Source organism: Embiotoca jacksoni, unplaced genomic scaffold (genome assembly GCF_022577435.1).
Source record: "Embiotoca jacksoni isolate LCO1_2020_lvr unplaced genomic scaffold, fEmbJac1.0.p SCAF_50, whole genome shotgun sequence".
Classification (NCBI taxonomy): Eukaryota; Metazoa; Chordata; class Actinopteri; family Embiotocidae; genus Embiotoca; species Embiotoca jacksoni.
The window spans coordinates 1346175-1366955 of NW_027185404.1; the positions used below are offsets into that span (position 1 = coordinate 1346175).

Below are 20781 nucleotides of genomic sequence, written 5' to 3' on the forward strand. Positions count from 1 at the left end.
CAGGAGGGAGAGTTCTGGTTCTGTGAAACTTATAGCTGTGAAGTTTCTCATGACATCCACACTCTGACTAGGATTCCTTCCAAATACTAACCAGGTGAATTATGACCCAGGGCTCTGATTGGTTAACTGTCAACCATTTTGGTCGCTCCGAGCACCCGTACCGTAACACCACGGATAGTCACGCACTTACAATCCCAGCGGAGGCTAGCTGGACCGGTTTGGTTTGAACACATGACACGGTGCTTAAATGTTAAAAACACGAGTCCATGGATATCTTTGTTCATCAGATATCTTTGTTCATCAGATATCTTTGTTCATCAGATATCATCAGATATCTTTGTTCATCAGATATCTTCGTTCATCAGATATCTTTGTTCATCAGAAATCTTTGTTCATCAGAAATATTCGTTCATCAGATATCTTCGTTCATCAGATATCTTTGTTCATCAGAAATCTTCGTTCATCAGATATCTTCGTTCATCAGATATCTTTGTTCATCAGAAATCTTCGTTCATCAGATATCTTTGTTCATCAGATATCTTTGTTCATCAGATATCTTTGTTCATCAGATATCTTTGTTCCAACCAGACTGAGCTAGCTGAGCAGTTTAGTGTTTCTATGTTCTGTATTTATTCAGTTGGAGACTAGAAATCCTCTCTGTTGCTACGTGGTTGCTAAGGGACGGACTACTTCCTGGAGTAGTAAACATTACATACGTTACATAAGAGTCTACTGACGTTACTGATTGTTTTTAGAGCGTTTGTCTAACCCCATGCGTTGCCATGGAAACTGAGATAGCACAAACAAAAAGTTGTATATTTTGAGAGTGAATTGCTCCACAATATGAAAACATTTCGATTACATATTTTATTTAGTTGCTAACTTGTTGTACGCAGGCACCTCGGTCCCGACTGCATCAATAATGATGTTAAAACACACCCTCGAGTGTAATATTGCTTAATTTAGTATTTGAGTATTTATCTTCAGTAACCTGCAAAATAAATTAAGCACCTGTTTAAAAAATATATATATATATATATTTATTCTTTTAACGTCTAAAGGATTACTATTTTGGTCTTTACAGTGTGAGTTGTGGTGTTTGTCTTCCAGTGAGCACACCTCTGCAGCATTTGTTAAATTCACATGTTTCTCACCAGCCTGCTGCACAGCTCGACATTTTAATGCACCTTTTAAAACTTCCTGTATTTTTTATCAGTCTTATCACAAAAATAACAATTGCAAAAAGTCAAGTAGAGGCTGTCCCGATCGCTGTGGAAAAGAAAGTATTTACATTTTTTTTTTCTGTGGTCATCTGGAGTTTATAAAACCATCGCTGTGCATGTCGTGTTTGAAGTTGAATGTCGAAAACAAACTGAGTGAAATTTGAGCCGTCATAATTACTTTTCTTATTTCTAGTGAAAAGTGAAGCATTAACCAACTCCACATATCGCGTACCATAGTTGTACTACATGAGAATCCTGTTTGGATTAAAGAGACAAAGAATAATTTAAGTTGAACTAATCCAGTATCATTAAACTAATTGTGCTGGATGAGGCCAACGATCCATCTCTGTGCCGGTCTCAGGTATCAGCCTGTGAATTAGGTTTATTTTCACTGAGATGACAGATATTATCTCCTTCAATCAGGATTCAGGTGGAGAAACGAGCAGGTAACAGCTCGACTTTCAGCTCCTCTCTCCTTCCTGATTCCTGAAACTGAGAATTCACCAGAACGCTCTGGATACAATAATTTATGACATATCAGTACAGCTTGTGTGTTTAGTGCTGAGAATAGCAGGAATAGCTGATGGCAGTGAGTGACCTAGTCATGACTAAGGCCTCTGAGAGACTCCAAAAGAGTACAAAACATGCTCAATTTTTAATCCCTTCAAGTAGCCAAGGAGCAGTGAGGCAGGGAGGACACACACACACACACACACACACACACACACACACACACACACACACACACACACACACACACCTCCTATAGCTACTTTCCCAGTTTGCTCCTGAGTGCGGGTCTTCTGTCAAGGTGTTTATGTTTCAATCAAAAGAGCCGGAGCAGCGTGGCCGCCGCTTTCTGCTTGAGCAGCAGAGCCGGCTGCAGCCACCTTCCCTCACTGCTTCAGGAACCAACCAGAAAAATGCAACTTCAGCGACCTCCTTTCCCACCTTCCTGCTATTACCAGTCTAAACTGGTGTCGGCCCGGTGGCCCGCTTCCTGAGAGGAACTTCAAAATATATCCATCACTGTCCCCCGAGGAGAAACGTAAAGGAAGGCTCTGATTCGACCTCTGTCCGTCTGCAGCGTTGCATCTCATCACTGTGTTCACTTTTATTCCAGCAGAATTCGTCTACAGAAAAATAAAAATGATTTTGATTGAATCCTTCAATTGATATTTTCCTTTTAGTTTTCTCATGACAAGATCATCTGCTAAATGTCTAAATTGTAATTTGCGGTTCGGCAATGTCCAACAATATTTAGGTTCCCTGGGAAACCTCAGTTAACTTCCTGATTCTAATAAATCCTAATAAGTATAAATACCTCAGATAATAATCCGACCGATGGATCTGTGACTTCAGATCAGGTCATGATTGCAGATAATTATTGTGCTTTTTTTAATTTTATTTTTTTTTTATAAGAAGAACATGTCTGACAGACAAAATACCAGTTATTACAGATAATTATATAATCATTCTCAAAAATTTACAAAACTGAAATTGTCCTCCAGTTTCTGATGTTCACAACCTGGGTAATGTTCGTCAAAAGTCTGCAGGATATAATTGACTAAATCTCAGACTGGTGGGAGAAATTTATCCTCTTTTTAAGAGCTCAAACAGAAAAGCTGAATCTCTGACAGAAACAATCTGTTTTTCCTCTGAAGATGGAAACGTACCAAGAGAGCTTTAAATCACAAGCGTAGTTCCAATCTTTACAGCTTCTGATCCTGAAATCTTTATTACCTGTTTACATACGTTTGCTGGCTTTATTGTTTTAGTTGAATTTAGTCGAGGGGTCCCAGAATCTGGACATGTTTTATTAAAATGTTTGAGACTGTTGGAGTGGCACATTAACTAGATCCTATAAAGAAAAGAAAGATTCAAAATAATTACAAAATGTTTTTATTTTGAAGTGTGTGTGTGTGAAGTAGGAGTATTATAATGAAGTCATTTTATCAGTTGATGCATACAGGCCTTCTTTCTAAAACCTGAGTGATGCAAACAGTGAAACAAGTATATTAAATTAGTAATTAGGAAGTCAATTAGGGTCACAATCTGTACTTAGAATGGTTTTACTGGAGAATGCAAACCTACTTTATACTTCCTGTTGAAGTCTTATTGTTAAGTTTTAGCATTATGGGAACTAAAGCGATTACGTTGGAATCATTGTGTTTTTATATCGGTCTTCAGAAGCTGGTTGTGAGTCTTAATTCTCCAGTTAGTCCTTCTTCTTCTGTGCTCGGCCGCTCTGTGTGCCGAGTGCATTTACTGATAGCATTCTGCAATATGATAACCCTCACCCCAGTCTGGTGAAAAGCTATTTCTTGCCACTTTGTTTCCATGGCGATGTTGATGAGCTGGTTGGTTAGGAGGAGAGAGACAGAGGGAGAGAGAGGAGAGAGAGGGTGTGTGTGTCTCTGTGTGAATGTGAATTGGTGTGTGTGTGTGGGGGGGGGGGGGGTGGACCCTCACAGGCCTGGGCATTTTAACAATTCATAAAAGACTTCAAATCAATCTGAGTTTAGGAGATTTAATAAATCTCTCACTCTGAGTGTGAGAGCGAGTATGTGTGTGTGTGTGTGTGTGTGTGTGTGTGTGTGTGTGTGTGTGTGTGTGTGTGTGTGTGTGTGTGTGTGTGAGAGAGAGAGAGAGAGAGAGAGAGAATGAGGTGGAAAAATAGACAGCGTCAGGGGTAATGCTCATATTGGCTGACACAAGGGAAAAGCAGCTTTTAAAGCATTTAGCTTTAATTTCATTCAGGAGTGACATAATTGATTTTAATGAGATGTTTATAGAGTGAAGTGCCGGTGTTGCTAAATCATTTGCAAGTCTGCCTGACGGGTACTTGTGAGGCTCACACCGGGGAGAGGCACACACACACACACACACACACACACACACACACACACACACACACACACACACACACACACACACACACACACACACACACCCTCCTCTGCTGCCAGAACTCCTCTAGCGAGCCTCCGTTCATCTTCATCACTGCTTAACACATTCGGCTGCTGAGTTACATTTTACAAATATTTCATTCATGAAATGTTGTTTTATAACTTTGACACCGTATCAACTGGAAGGATTCAATTTGAATATCTCTTCATCAATTTAGCCTTTTAACAATCTCCTTAAAATACACATCATCATCATCGTTATCCTCCTCCTCAGCCGTGTGTCTGAGGCTCCCAGTTCACTCCTCGTGTTTGCAGCATCAGAGCTGTGATTGACTGACAGGGTGTCACATTGCTATTATGAGGTCCCTGCGGGCCTGTTGGCTTTACAGCAGAGGAAATAGATGGCGGTGTGAACATCAGAGCCGGCAGTCACATTAAACTCTTTCACACTCAAACACACAGAGAAGTGTGAGACGTTTGTAAAGGATGATGTCAGAGTCAGAGTGAGGCGACTCACTCTGGTCCCAACATGAAGAGACCTGATCTGAAACTTTGAGATTTTACATTATTAACAAAACAATTAAAACTGTTATTGTTGTTGACTGAATAAATGGTTGGACAGGCTTGATCTTAACTCTCAGTTCTGTATATTAGTGGATTATGTTTTTACTTTTATAATAATTATTGAGTGAGCACTTACTTGAAAATAATTTACATTTATTTTTTCAAATAACATGTTTCAAATGACTTCTTATTATGAAATAAAGTAATACCGAAATCTTCTCAGTGCAGAGGCCAGGGGAATAAAGGCTTTACTACCTCTGCCTTGTTCTGAGGGTGTGATGAAGGCCTAAAACAGAGACTCAAATGTTGTTGTCAAACCTTACAGTGAAAGTATCATGCAGTAATTATCATGTTTTGACAAAAAGGTTGAATTCTGCAGAGATTTCAGAAGCTACAGATTTTCTTAAATATATTTAAATGCCTTTATTACTGACTGCTTCTATAACTTAAGATATATTTACACATGTAGACTGAGTTATTCATTGAGACACGAAACCGGATGTGTTTGTGTGCTGCAGACTTTATATACAAGTGTTCGTAGCTTCCAGGTCTGAAAAATGGTTGAAGTGCATTACGCTGCAATACCAGCGAGTGCCACTAGAGGTCGGCTCCAAAAAGCCTCCGGCTCCATAGACTCCCATTCAACTTCTCTCATCAAATCCAAAGTGAATAAAATGTGTCCATCAGTTATCTCGGTGTTGTTAGCTAAAGTCACTCCTTCTTATTAGTTTTCTGGAGGTCCATCTGAAAATAATCCCTCATTCATTAGAAAAGAAGTTTCAAGAAGACCTGTTTTTGGGGGCGTGTCTGTTTGATTGACAGGCCTGCGGTGCAGTCAGGTTACAGCTATCGGTGGGCGGGACGTAGTATCGTCAGGTTTCCAATCAGATCAGTTAGATCCACCGCTGGCTCCTCCCCCAGCTCGTCCAAATATGGTCACTTCCTGCTCCAAACCGCTCCGAACTAGCAAAGATGGTGACGGACAGAATCTGAACTGGAGGCTTCATAACGTTCACAAACCAACGATGACGTCACTGCTGGTTAATGGTTGGTGTGGTCATATTTACAGGTTACAGATATTTACAGGTTGTGCTGAATATGATATCTTCCCCCACTTTAGGACTAGTTATCCTCGACATTTCCTCAAAGTTCAGCACCGTGAAGATGGCTGCATTGGTTAAAGCTGCAAATCTTTGTGTTAAATATGTGTTGAGGTCCATGAAGCAGTTGGCAAATTCTCTTCTGAGAATGACACTCAATATATTCTGTGGATATTCATGGTCCCCAGAGGATCAGATTTACCTTTGTACGCACAAAATATAGAAATGAATGAAGTACATTCCTGCTTTCAAGAGCGAACACCTTTTCCAGTTGGATTGAGATTGGACACATGATCCCAGAAATACCCTTTGACAGTCAAAGTGGATCATATCCCCCCCGTCGCCGAGCGTTGGCACCTTTATCTGCAGAACAATACTGCATATTGGTCTCGCTCCCAACACGCTGAACAGCCTCCAGTTGACACCCACACTGCAATAAATTCACACTCTCTTTGCTTCAACACCTTCTCCTCACAGATTATTAATACCTCACACTCCTGCGGCCACACACATTCCAATTTCTGCAAGGAAAGCTCATTGACTGCGATTGATTTTGAAACACCTCCGGACATCTCCCATGCATATAGATACAGTAACACACGCACGCACGCACGCACGCACGCACACACACACACACACACACACACACACACACACACACCCACACCCACACACACACACACACACACGCACACACACACACCCACACCCACACACACACATATGCACACACACACTAAGGCAGCCAAACTGGCATCTTTAAATCTTGAAGCCTCGATTGTCTGATGCTCAATCAGGGCTCAGACGGGGAGAAATGACAGGTTTGGGAGTGTTTTCTTCCGGCAGGACAATGCCTTCCCAAACACCCCTGGGCACGATTTCCATGCAACAACTGTGGAGAGCTGTTTTGATTGCTTTTCAATCAAGCGAGACAAACACTAATTCAATCTTTTTTCTTTTATTTTTTTTTGTGGAGGAACTGCAGAATTATAGGCTTCTTTGGTGAAGCGTGGATGACTGGCACTTCTCTGATAGCTTCGGCAGCACTCCTCTGTTTGGACCGACTGTTTACTGCCAAGACTTTAGTGTATAAATATATAGACACAGATAGAGACAGTAAATTCCTGCAGCACACAGACAGCCTGGGAATCCTGTGTCTGCTCAGGCTCCAGAGCCTTTTGTTTCTCATTTCATTTGCTTGAATGGTCCATTGTAGCTGTATTAAATAAGAAGATTATTGACACCATAATTTAGCTGACTATTAGTTTCTGGTCTCAGCAGTTTCCACATCCGTCCTCACAACACAACTTTTGCCAGTTTTGTGTGTCCAGCATTACACACCTGAATTTATCAGCCTAGTTTTACCATTATTTCACCCATTATACTGCACACATATTTTACTGTGCACACATTTTTACATGCATTATGTTTTTCTGAAAGGATTTTAAGAGTTGGCTAATGCCCTTTGTTTTGCATATTAGAGCAGCAGCGAGACGAGTACGTTCTGAATCACTGTTTCATTGAGAGTTGGCTGGGAGAACATTAGCATACCGAATGTGCACTCTTGTCATTAGGGGACCTAAAAATAATAATAATATGCTATGGGTTAAAACTGAGGAAATTAACTGACTCCCCAGTTTGGCTTTTTATGACAATGAAAAGGACCTAAACACATTGTTTCTCTCCAGCTCCAACCTGAAACCCTTTGCACTCTAAAATGAGTATCACACGTGGACGATAACCTTTGACTAGCCACTATTTAAAAACTTCAATCCACGCCTCTCCACCTGAAAAAAAATATCCCCAAATTCAGTCAGTAATAAACGAGCAAAAATGTACTTTATTTCATCTGCCTGAAGCAAACTGACAATTATACAGTGAATAACAGCTGTACAACACGTGGAGTCAGAAAACCTGATGTGCAGAGAGCTCCAGGGAGGAAAGGGTTAAAGCTGGACACCGAAACAAAGACCAACAACGTGACTTTATTTTGCAGTAGTAGGAGGAGGAGGAGGAGGAGGAGGAGGAGGAGTAGTAGTAGTAGTAGTAGTAGTAGTAGTAGTAGTAGTAGTAGTAGTGATGATAGTAGTAGCTTCAATAATTGAAGCAGTAGTTCCTTTTTGACCTACTGCTTTATGTTACAGGTCAGTTTTTTCTAAATATTTGTTTGAAAGTTTTCTGGAAATAACAACACGTCCTCATACCACAACAACATACAGTATATGAGTGTTTTTAGAGCCCTCGATCACAGGACCAACATGTTCTTTACATAAATAACAGAATCACTGATACCTTTCCGTTGGAGAGTACTCACAACAGTCGAACCAGCCCTTTGTCGTCATGGTAACAATAATTAACATGTAGATAACGTTATGAAACTGTCAGCGTTGGGTTGGGTTTGGGTAAAGATCACTGTTAGGGTTAAAGTAAGAACTTAAGATGTGTAAGTTACGTATGTGACGTGAGTTATATACATTTCATAAGTTAATTTATGTACGTAAGTTAAAATAAGTGAACATTCACTTTTGTTTTCACATAGGACATGAACAGCAGTCTCATGCAGAGTTTGTCACACTTTATACTATGTCCTACTATGACAGGATCAAAGAACTTCCTGCTTCGCTATTGTTATAATTACTATGACCACTAGAGGTCTCAATAAATAAATATATGGGTTGTAAAAAGCTGCTAACACAGACCAACTGTTTGGCTAATATCGACTATATGGTATCCAGTATGTTTGTTTCCCTTGTTTTTTACTGTTACCTGCTAGTAATGCCTTACTACCCGCAGAAGGGGGCAGTAATACACAGAAAACCTGGTTGTTTAACTTCCATTAAACAATAAAAGTAGAAGAGGAACACAAAGTTTCTGGGCTTTGGTGAAATGTGTCGCTGTGAGATTAGATGCCACAGTACAAACATACAACAACTACAACAGCCATCAAAAGGTTGTCGAGGTATCTAAAACCCATTTAATTTCATGGAAAGTAAATTACTCTCAATCCCGATGCAATTCATTTATTAACACCGCAACATCCAAAAATATAGTTTTGAGATCAATTATCCAGATTTCCATTCGACATTCCCAAAACACAGAACGTAGACCTGCGTTTGCTCTTCACTCAGATTGGCACAAATAGAGCTTTGTGTGTTTACTCAACATTTATTTTCTATATTGGAAGACTGCAAATTAAACCTAATTATGAACAATTGTCAGTCACATATTTATGCAGACTGTTTAAGTGTTTCATTTTGATTTAGAAGCTAATTTATGTTCCAGAGTTATTCTTTTTTTTCCCTCCTATTGTTGCCGTAAGCCATTTTCAACAAAGAGTCTTCTAAGAGCCGAATACTTTAAAAGTGAAACCATCAAATATTCAGGACCATTTTCACGACATGAAAGGCGTCCAGCTGAGTTTTGATTTGAGGCTGTGAGTCGGCCATCATGATGCTGATATTCCTGTGATTGTGAACAGATTCGTGGTGTCTGGCCGTGCTCATCTGTTGTGTGCTGTGTTCCATGTTAATGACGCTCCACCCCCCCCTACCTCCCCTCCTGTCTCGGCTTGCAGACGGACGCCGCGCTGATGTACGATGCCGTGCACGTGGTGGCCGTGGCTGTGCAGCAGTCTCAGCAGATCACTGTCAGCTCATTACAGTGCAACCGACACAAACCCTGGCGCTTCGGGAACCGCTTCATGGCTCTCATCAAAGAGGTAGATGCTTGTCTACCTGCTTCCCCCCACCCCCCCAACGAACACATCACCTTCACACATGCTCCCACACAGGAAAGCAGACAGACACAGAATGTAAATAAGGCTAAAGCTTTAAGTCAAGAAGAAGGGGAATATGAATGAACGGAAATTATTTATGTGTATTTATTTATATGGAAATACTTTTTCCAGTGTACATACACACTGCAACCATCTTGAGCATGCTCTCTGAGTTTCAGCATTAATCATCCTTGCAGAAACAAAAACAGAACATTGTCTAAATTTGTTGGTAATTGCTCCACAGTTCGCAGCGTTTGTGATGCTGGGTTGCCTAATCCAGAGCTTTCTGCCGGTGGAAGGGCCGTGGATTAGGCAACCTATATTTAGGGCGCTCTAACCCTCCAGTAGCCTTCAGTTTGCAGAGATCATGGGAAGACGGCTAAGAATTAAACTGTATGTGTGGAGGCTTGACGAGCACAGAAAACCACCCAGATTTGGATGTTCTTATGTTAAGTGCAGTTTCTCACCATGCAAATCTCTTCTTCCCTGGCCCTCCCCTCATTTCCTCTTCTTCCATCTTCTTTCCATCTGCTGCTTTGGGAGGTTTTTGTTCTTTGACTTGAAGCTCTTGAAGCCTAGTCATTCAGGAAGAAGCCAAGATTTATAGGTCAATGCTATTTAGCTCTGCAATGCAGAATAGTCATATCAACACTTGCTCTCTTCCAGAAGGGTGCAGCACACTTTCATGATGCTATCTTTTAGGTACTCTCTCCAAAAAGGATCTTTACTGTACAGAAGGATTTACCTAAAAATGTTCAGAGCGCAGTATAATAAATGGAATGTATACCAATTTGTAGAGTCACAGAAGATATGCATACAGCATGTACGTGTATGTAAATACTAATTTTGCACGAAAGCTTTTTAGATTAAAAAAATTATGGATTCAAAGATGCAAAAATCAGCACGCTAGTATTAAGTTACTAAGATATACCTCTGTGGGTGGAAGGCTTAAATAGTGTTGTAAATATGGCTCCTTTTTCGTTTAACTGACACAGAGAGGCTTTACGTGATGTATCGTAGTGGACATCTGTCTGTCATGATCACAGACTGCATATAAAAGTGTTTGTAGCTTCCAGGTCTGAAAAATGAGGCCAATGCAAAAGTGTCTAAAGCTGCAATACCAGCGAGTGCCACTAGAGGTCGGCTCCAAAAAGCCTCCGGCTCCATAGACTCCCATTCAACTTCTCTCATCAAATCCAAAGTGAATAAAATGTGTCCATCAGTTATCTCGGTGTTGTTAGCTAAAGTCACTCCTTCTTATTAGTTTTCTGGAGGTCCATCTGAAAATAATCCCTCATTCATTAGAAAAGAAGATTCAAGAAGACCTGTTTTTGGGGGCGTGTCTGTTTGATTGACAGGCCTGTGGTGCAGTCAGGTTACAGCTATCGGTGGGCGGGACGTAGTATCGTCAGGTTTCCAATCAGATCGGTTAGATCCACCTCTGGCTCCTCCCCCAGCTCGTCCAAATATGGTCACTTCCTGCTCCAAACCGCTCCGAACTAGCAAGATGGTGACGGACAGAATCTGAACTGGAGGCTTCATGACGTTCACAAACCAACGATGACATCACTGATGGATGATGGTTGGTCATGATACAGGCAGCCGATCTGAGAGAGGAGGAGTTTAGTTTGAGCATTGTTGATTCAGACCTGATGATAATGGTGAGCCGCCCAACATGATGAAGCTGTGTGCTGCGTGTTGGAGTGACCAGTATGTCCTCCCCACTCTGCAACAGTGATTCATAATAATCTTCAGTGGAGTAACATAAACTTTTATCTGCGAACAGCACTGGTATGAATGGAGAGGTACTCAGACACTGATTCGAAGTAGTATGACAAATGCTTTCGAGCAGCTGAGTGAGTAACTTCCAGATCTGTGACTCCCACTCAGCCGACTAAAGATAGGCCCTGAAGTCCCCGGCTTCCAGTCGCAGCAGCGCTCTGATGATTCGCTGTGCCTGAACACAAGCCTTCTCTGCTCTGAGCCACTTTCATGCTGCATTGTAGTCTATCACAACCCTAAATATCTGTAAAGATCGGGGTAATTGCCTCACTGCTGTTACAAATGCAGTGTCAGAATCTGTGCAGGCACCTTGATGCGAGGGGAGACTGTACAATCAGAGGAACTGTGGAAAAGTCTGTGTTTCTCACTTTCTGACTGCTTTGCCTGCAACACTAACATCAAAAACACATTTGAAAGAGGAGACGCAGACCGGAGGCAGTCAGAGACACGTCTCCTCTGATATTCTGTCTTTCCGCTTCTCTCTTCAGGCTCATTGGGACGGCCTGACCGGGAGAATCACGTTCAACCGGACCAACGGCCTGAGAACGGACTTCGACCTTGACGTTATCAGTCTGAAGGAGGAGGGGCTTGAGAAGGTTGGTGTGTGTTTGTGAAGTCATGAGTCCACTCGGTGGAGATTCACTGTATATATATGATCATGTTATTTAAGCAATGGTACACTGGAGGGTGTGCTTTAACGTCTTCATTGATACGACAGTGATGCGGTCAGGACCGAGGTGCTTACACAACAAGTTACTAACGAAAAGATGTAATCTAAATGTGTTCATATTGTGGGGCAATTAGCTCTCAAAATATAAAACTTGTTTGTGCGATCTCCTTTTCACATGGGGTATGACTAAGAACTGGAAAACAATCAGTCGCGTCAGTAGACTCTTATCTATCGTATGCAATATTTACTACTCCAGGAAGTAGTCCGACCCTTAGCAACCACAGAGCAAGAGAGGATTTCAAGTCTGTTTTATTGCTTTCTAGACATGGTTTCTCAAAATGAATAAATACTCATGTATTTTTAAAATTTTTAGCACCGTGTCATGTTAAAAGCAAACTGCCGCTCGGAGCGACCAAAAAGGACCAAAAGAGACCCGATTTTGCCAAATGGGTCATTTAATAGAACTATAACAAGTAGAAACTACATTATATTACATGAAATTTCATTCTAACTATATATTCCCATTGAGAAGGTGGAGTGATATTTCTAGTGATGAGCAGGGTGTGATGTCATGATGATTTGAGCACGTTCCAAATGTTCAGATGACCAATCAGATCTCTGGGTCGGAACTACTTGTTGTATAAGATGAGATAAAAGACATGAAATAGACGTGTTAATGTAGCAGCAGTTCGTATCTGTGCCGAAATATCTGAACCTAAACCTGTTTTCACCGACCGTAGACCGACACGGAACAAATGAGACGGACAGAACACTGAACTTTACCTTTAACTTTGTATTAACATCAAAATATGAATAACTACTTCATGCTTATTTTTTTATACTGTCTTGCTAATTCATCTTTTTTTCCCAGTGGTTTATGTTAAAATGTGTAGAATCTGAAAAGTTCTTACTTTCATGCTCTCAGTGAAAACAAACAAGCCGATAATAAAGTTTAACCTGCCGACAGTGAGAGAGATGAGCTGGAGGCAAGGTGCTATGAAAGATGCTATAATTACAAAACAGTTAGTTTTCTAGTAGTACATAGTAGTTGGATCTAACTCTTATGTTGACTTTTAGAAGTGTTTAAAAAGGGTTGAAGAGCCTTATTTAACCATGAAAGAGCTTTGGATTGACATTTAAAATGACTAGAAAACAACCACTCTGAGACCAGCATAGTTCTCACAGCACGAGGCTAAATTCAACAAAGGCTCCATGAGAATATACCCCACTCTGGAAAATATTTAAAGAAATATCTTTAGACTTTGTAGTGATAGCTTTGAATCTATGTAGAAAACTATGCCAAAGTAGAGTTGAGATCATTTTTCATGAACCTTACAAAAAAGTGCCATTATCCACTAATTGTGGCGCCTTAAGAATCTGTAAACTGTAGATATCTAAGTGGACCCTCACGTGAGATCCGATATGACTTGGGAGACAAGTTGATTTGCTTTAACAGCTGTTTTTGCTCAGTTAACATACTACCAGTCAGCTGAAGACACGAACAGTAGAACACCAGCAGTTTCTTCATGAAAATACTTTTTAGATGCAGTCACGGCCTCAAATCCACAAATAATAAATCCACAAATATGTGGAAACTTAACATAATTCACAGTCAATTCAGAGATGAGATGAGGGTTAAATACAAGACAGTTTACAGAGTCACAGTGCACCACATTATTACTGTCTTTATTTCCTTTCTTTATTTCCTGTCGCTCGTGCACAGCCAATCCTCCAGAGGAACTGAGCTGCTTGGAGATCTGTGATGCAACTGAAGCGCTTCATAAGAACTACATAATGTAATGTAATCAAATATAGTGGATCCACCTATCAGTCCGAGGAGGACACCAGCAACTTGAAATATGTTCAGAACATTTTTCCCTGTTTTGTAAAGTTCGAAGCAGCGACAGGTTGAGATGAGAGAGGGATGACGTGTGACGGAGATCCAGATTGGAATTCAGTTCACAGAGCCACTGTGGGAACGCTCAAATGTCAAATTTAAATTATGAAAAATCGACACCCCATCTGCATTTTGACGAGTGTAAAGTTTTAGTATGTAAACTGAAGTCAGACTTTAAAGGGGATATATGTCCAATGTTTAGGTTAAAACACTGGAACTAAAATTATCCACAGAATATGCAGAAATAACAATGTTGATCTTCAGTTCGGTTAGTATGGTTCAGACTGGTCTGACAGCTCTAACAGTTCATCATTTAGCTCTCTTCCAAACCTAGGCAATGTTATGCAGCAATCAAACCAGGCATACTGACCTAGTGCAGCTAATAATAACACAAACCATAAAAAAAAAATGGAAATGGTGTTTTGCTGTGACTGTTTCTTTGAAACTGTGGTCTTGCTGTAAAGAGAGCTAAGCTAGCTGTAATGTAAACTACAGACTTAACTGATCATTCTTTTTTTGTCTGTCCACTATTGCGTCCATACAAACTAATTTTATACTAGTCAGTTATAGAAAAATACAACTACGAACTAATGGCAGGGTAAAAAAATATGTCAATTCTGCCAAATTACTGAAACTGTGAGGGCCGTTGTTTCTCTGAAATCTGTCCCCCATCAGATCCTACCTCTGGTCTGAAAGGTGAAGCCAATGCAAAAGTGCAATACCAATGACTTCCACTAGGGGCTGGTTTAAAAAAAAAAAAAAAAGCATTCAACTGTTCTCACGGAATACCAGTTGAATCCATTTTGTCCACAGATCATTATGGTGTCATTAGCTAAAGTCCCTCCTTCTGATCAGTGCTCTGGTGGTCCTTCTGGAAATAATGCCATCATTAATGACATATTTGGGCTCAAACTGTACCGCAGTATGTCTGGGGGCGTGTCGGGTTTGATTGACATGCCAGGGGTGCAGTCAGGTGTCCGCTTTAGGTGGGCGGGTGTAGTGTTCTTGAGTTGTTAGTCAGATTCACACCTCGCTCTTCCCCAGTTTGTCCAAATATGGTCACTTCTGGCTTAAAAAAACAAGACGGCAATGGCCAAAAGGCAGAATTTGAGGTTTCAAAATGGCAGTTAACAACCAAGTGGGTGATGTCATGGTAGGTTGCTGCTTTGGCGAGCTACACTGGTTGGTTTCTGGTATGTCCCTGCTCGCTAGCTTCAATAGTATCACAAATAGTTACTCATTGTATCAGAAACTTGCCCACATAATGCACTTTTAAGGCATTTTTGAATCCTGTTTCATACAAGGAAAGAAGAGATACTCGCCTTATATGTACATCACATCTGCTGGCTACATCTGTCATTATTGCCAGTGGTTCAACAGGCGTGAATGGAAAATTCCTGTGATTACCATGGTCGGCAGTCGTCTAACCGCCAACACTGCATATCTAGTTCCATTATTAGCCACTAATGAGAAACCTCGTGATTGCCAACCGGTCTGTACCTTCAACCATACACTCAGCACAGACCTCCCTGTCAAGTCAAATTCTGGCCAACAACATTATTAGCTGCTTTCATCAATTTACTGCATGCTGACTAACAACTAGCAGACATACAGGCCCTCTAGCACTTTGTTATGACCAGCAGCATGACGCTCAACCCAACAAGCATCAGCCAATCAGCACAGCTACCAGACTAATTCATTATCATGCTAACAGCATCTTAAGCCACTCAACATGCTGCCTGAGGCAATGAACCAAAGACCGAACCCCGTGCTAAGATAACCAGCATATTAATAGTTGTAAAACCAACCAGCATGCTGCATGAGACACAGAACACACCAAGGAATCCTCATCGACTACCTGACCTCGGAAATTAAAAGATTTCACCTCCCACCAACATCATTTTAAGGCTATAATGCTACATGTAGCATGCCATTTGTCTAGCTTACATCAGTGGCAGCCTCCAGATCTTAGCACGCAACATGCCACAAGGCTCCGTCTATAAAATCAAATGTCTTTGTGTATTGATATGAATAGGTGCATCTCTATTTCATAGAATGTCGTCTCTTCAGCGTCCAACAGTCAACTTAAGATTCATGAGATGATCAGCAGGAGGAGAACCTGCTAACACCGCCGGAACAAATAATACTCTCGCATGCCGTCGCAAACACTTCACACTTCGGCATCCTCGCCGGTGCTCGACTCTCAGCAGCTCCTGACCTCTGGTCGGTCTGCCATGTGTGTGCCTGCACCTCCATGAATAATTTACTCCATTAATAAAAACCCCTTCAGAAGCCCTCCAGCCTCATGAAGCCTGAATTAAAGAGTTGATTTGCAATTACAAACCCTATCTCGGGCCCTGGAGCGGGGCGTCGGAGGTGCCCTGAGGAGTGTTTGGCAGGTGTGGGCTGGAGTGTTTGTGGTCCCTTCTAGTGCTGCAGAGGGGTTGGTTGAAGTGCGGTGGGGGAGGAGCGGTGGGAATGGGGGGCGGGGGGGGGGCGGAGAAGAGCTGAGAAGAGGACTAGAGAAGCCTGGAAGCATAATCTGATAGTTTTGCCCTCCTCGTCTTCCTCCTTGCTCCCCCTTCGTCTTCTCAGCGTCGTCCTCCACCAACCTTCCAAAAGGCCACGGGGCCAAAACAGATCTCAGATCATCTCTAACGCTGCTCCCTGTGGGACTGGAGAAGAAAGCACGCCCTGACAGTGTTGAGGGTTCACATGGCTGTCAACTGTGTCCTCCGGGTGCTGCACATTATTCTCTGTATGTAACCAGAATGAAAAGAAAGGGAGTCTGAGTGCAGAGCATCTATACTGCTCATGTATGTGTATGTGGTAGTGGTACGACACAGGAAAGGATTTATCTTCTGTAAAAAACACATACTGTATTATCACATCCTCCAGCCCAGGTCTCCTGTAGCAATGACAGTACATTCTCATTGGATGATTTCACACCTTAAAATCACTTCAACTGCCTTTAAAGGAAGTAGTGGGTCCTTCATGGAGCAAGACTGTGGAGTTTAACTCACGTCAGTAGACTCTTATGTAACGTATGCAATGTTTACTACTCCAGGAAGTAGTCCGACCCTTAGCAACCACCTAGCAACAGAGAGGATTTCTAGTCTCCAACTGAATAAATACAAAACATAGAAACACTAACTCATGTGTTTTTAACATTTTAGCTCCGTGTCATGTGTTCAAACCAAACCGGTCCAGCTAGCCTCCACTAGGATTGTAAGTGCGTAACTATCCGTGGTGTTACGGTACGGGTGCTCGGAGCGACCAAAAAGGACCAAAAGAGACCCGACTTCACCAAATGGGTCATTTAATAGAACTATAACAAGTAGAAACTACATTATAGTACATATTATATGAAATTCTATTCTAATTCTATATTCCCATATCGATGACCTAGTGATGACCAGGGTGTGATGTCATGATGGTTTGTTCCAAATGTTCAGTTGACCAATCAGATCTCTTGATCAGAACTACTTGTTGGAAAATTAAACATTATTACTGAATGTAATTTCAGGTCCAGTATTGACCCTTGTTGTCTGGCACTACGCTCGTCTCTGTGTATCAACGAGCATTCATAGCTTCCCAAACATCAATATTGTATTTATGTAATTGTGTATCAAAAACGCTGATTTGTTGATTCATTAATATTCCTACCAAACAAAAGAAAAGTGCCGCGTCATTGTCTCCATCCAGACAGTTAAACGTGTTCCCATCCACACATTCTTTTTGTTGTTGTTGTTAAATTGGTTATTGCTTTCTCAAAATATCACAATGAAACTGAATGTTTGAGAGGTACGTTGTGCTTTTTATTTACTGTTTAATTGGAGCTTTTTCTTCCTTTTTGACTTTCACAAAGGTAAATTGTTAAGAATTGGTTTGTTTCTGAGTGAAAGTGTTCCTCCTACTTTCATGAGAAATGGAGGAAAACTTCACTAGTTTCACACTAGTTGAGCTGTTTGTGTATCTGTGTCACATTATTTGTTCTGTTTGTCTGTATAACAACACATTTAACATTTAACACCGATCGCTCTGTTCTGGAACCAGACAAAGAGTTAATCAGACATGTTTTGTTTTGCAGATCGGTACCTGGGACCCTCCGAGTGGCCTGAACATGACAGACAACCAGAAGGGAAAGACAACGAACGTCTCTGACTCCTTGTCCAATCGATCCCTGATCGTCTCCACAATACTGGTACGTGATTTTTCATTTTAACTTTATTAAATCCATAGGTTTGTTGTTGGAATCATTGCTGGAGTCTTTGCACTGTTTATGTCTTTCATATTTTTCTCTCAGCTCTGAAGCCCTGGCATGTCAATCAAGTTTTGACATTGAAACTTAGTCGATGAACCGTGTTTGTATATTGGGGGATAATCAGTCCGCTCTTGGTTCAGCTTTGGTCTCCTAAACTCCTGAATTCACTGCTGGATTTAGTATAATATGCATTCGAGACACAGCATCCTTCCTTTGATTCCCTCCGGTTTGGTGAAATGAGATGCTGCAGGTTGTGTTTGCTCCTAGTTTTTGTGTCTCCAGACTACTAAGTGGGTAAATTAGGCCCCGAGGCCCCCAAAGTGCAGGGGCCCCTAAAAGACAATTGTGTGTTAAATAAAATTGTGATCTTCTGAATAAATAATGTGCTTTTAGTAATATTCACCACTAAAGTAGAATATTAACCTGAATAAACTGCTGAAGAGGCCTGCAGGCAATGGTTGCATTAGGAATTTATTTTGTAATGTTTATTTGTACCTGATCAAATAACCACGAATGACCTTATGGATAGAAATCAAAGGGCAAGATTCTGCACCACAACAGGTGAGATGGTTGGTTTCTGGGTACCGATGCATGTACTTAACCAGTGTTTAAAGATCTGAAGCGTGTCATCCAAGAAAGCCAATAAAAACAAGTGGAACGGTCAGATTTGTTAAGATTACCTTTGACATTATTAATTCATTCGTGACAACCTGAAGCCTCACTACGATCCGCTGTCAAAGTTACTGCATTACAAACTCAACAGTTCCTGTATTATTCCAAATTAAAAGCCCGGTGGTGTTTTTATTCGACAGAAACCACCAGAGCACTGATGCTGCGATATTTAGCCTCAACAACTTAATCACTTATATTCATTTAACCAGCATTGAATTTGAAAGTAATAGGAAGCTCGGTTACACCTGTAATAGTGTTCGGACCTGCAGAAGGAAACAAACCTGAACTCAGTCAGAGTGTGTTTGAACAGGTTTGTGGTAGAAACACAGACCCAGCTGGTAAACATCAAGCAGATCATTAACGACATCCAACATCGTGTCTAAACAATGAAGTCGGCAGAATTCAAACAGCTCTCGCTACCATTTCTTTGGCCAACGATGTGAAAATTAAATATTGCAGCTTTAAATGTCTGTTTATAGCCAAATCAAATTGTAATGGTGCTTTATGTGGGACCAATTATAGAAGGCTCGAACAGCTCTCAGCCATAACACACTCCCTCCAAAGATGTCATTATTTTTAAGCTTTTCCTCTTGAAAAATCCTTCAGTGCTTTGCCTGAGCTGCCCTTTCTTTTTAGAGCACTTTCTAGGGATGCTGTTCTCCGACTCAATTGAAGTAGAGTACCCCAAAGCACTGCACTCCCAAATTGCCAGTCGAGTTCACCACTGTGGAGGACTCCAATTTGGTGGGAGCCGGTTCAGGCATGGGGGAAATTGACTGATTGATTGTCCAATAAGTTTTCATGGTTTATGGCTCTGCCTCCTCTTCAACAATTTTTCAGGCTCACGGTATGACTGTGTCTCTGGCCGACACCAGTCAGAACCACAGAATTCAACAGGAATTATAAAAGCAGGCAATCAGACATCTGTCTGATCTGTACGTCTCCATGAATACTTAGCTTTAGTTGCTTCGAGGGGTGTGCTGATCGAGTTTAGCAGTCCGAGTCCTTTAACCTCTCTGATCCCATACTTATCTAAATGTTAATTAAATCTGCATCTGATATCATGAATCAGCTGTAGCCTTCTGAATTTGACACATTCGATTTTCCAGATTTCAAAGTACTGAACACTCTGGTTTAAAATGAAGATGATGACCTTTAATTATTGATCTGGTATGAAGAAAATGTAACTGAAAGAATCCGAGTCCTGAAAGTGACGTGACACAATCAGTCAGAGAGATGATGAAACACATCAAAGCTACAGAGTAAAGCTTCTTTCACTTATAAACAATTAGAGACACAAACATGACAACAGCACCCTGTCATTTAGTCTATCAATTTACTCATCAAATTACTGTTAATTAACGACAGCTGATAAAACTGCCACTGATGGTATTTGTCATTTTAAATAAGTGGTGATCAGTGCCACATACAATAAGAAGTTGCTTTCCAAATGTTTTGAACATTGATCTTTGGTCATCAGAGAAGAACCAAAGCTACATTTGTAAAGCCAGCAGTCAGTCACCAAAAAGTTTTCATTCCTATATACGCACACCTTTATAATAAATAAATCAACCAATCAATTAAACAACTAATTAAAATACATGACTATAAATTACACAGTAAGTGTACAGACCCTGAAAAAAGGCAACTGCTTCTTGTAGGGTTAGTTAGTTTGTTTTGTTTTTATGTTAGCTATTTCAGTGAAAATAAATTAATAGAGTTTGGTTGGTTTACAGACTGCATATAAAAGTGTTCGTAGCTTCCAGGTCTGAAAAATGGTTCCGCTGCAGAAGTGTCTTCAGCTACAATACCAGCAAGTGCCACTAGAGGTCGGCTCCAAAAAGCCTCCAGCTCCATAGACTCCCATTCAACTTCTCTCATCAAATACAAAGTGAATAAAATGTGTCCATCAGTTATCTCGGTGT

General features: G+C 41.0%; 1 protein-coding gene across 3 annotated transcripts in view; it reads left to right on the plus strand.

Annotated features, from left to right (window-relative positions):
• Positions 1-20781, plus strand: part of grik2 (glutamate receptor, ionotropic, kainate 2) — a 269550-nt gene that overhangs the window by 162918 nt on the left and 85851 nt on the right. For all 3 annotated transcript variants that reach the window (XM_069171981.1, XM_069171980.1, XM_069171982.1), the window contains exons 8-10: positions 9371-9514; positions 11842-11949; positions 18011-18124. In XM_069171981.1, coding sequence (XP_069028082.1) covers positions 9371-9514; positions 11842-11949; positions 18011-18124 — 366 coding nt within the window. The remainder of the gene's footprint in view (positions 1-9370; positions 9515-11841; positions 11950-18010; positions 18125-20781) is intronic.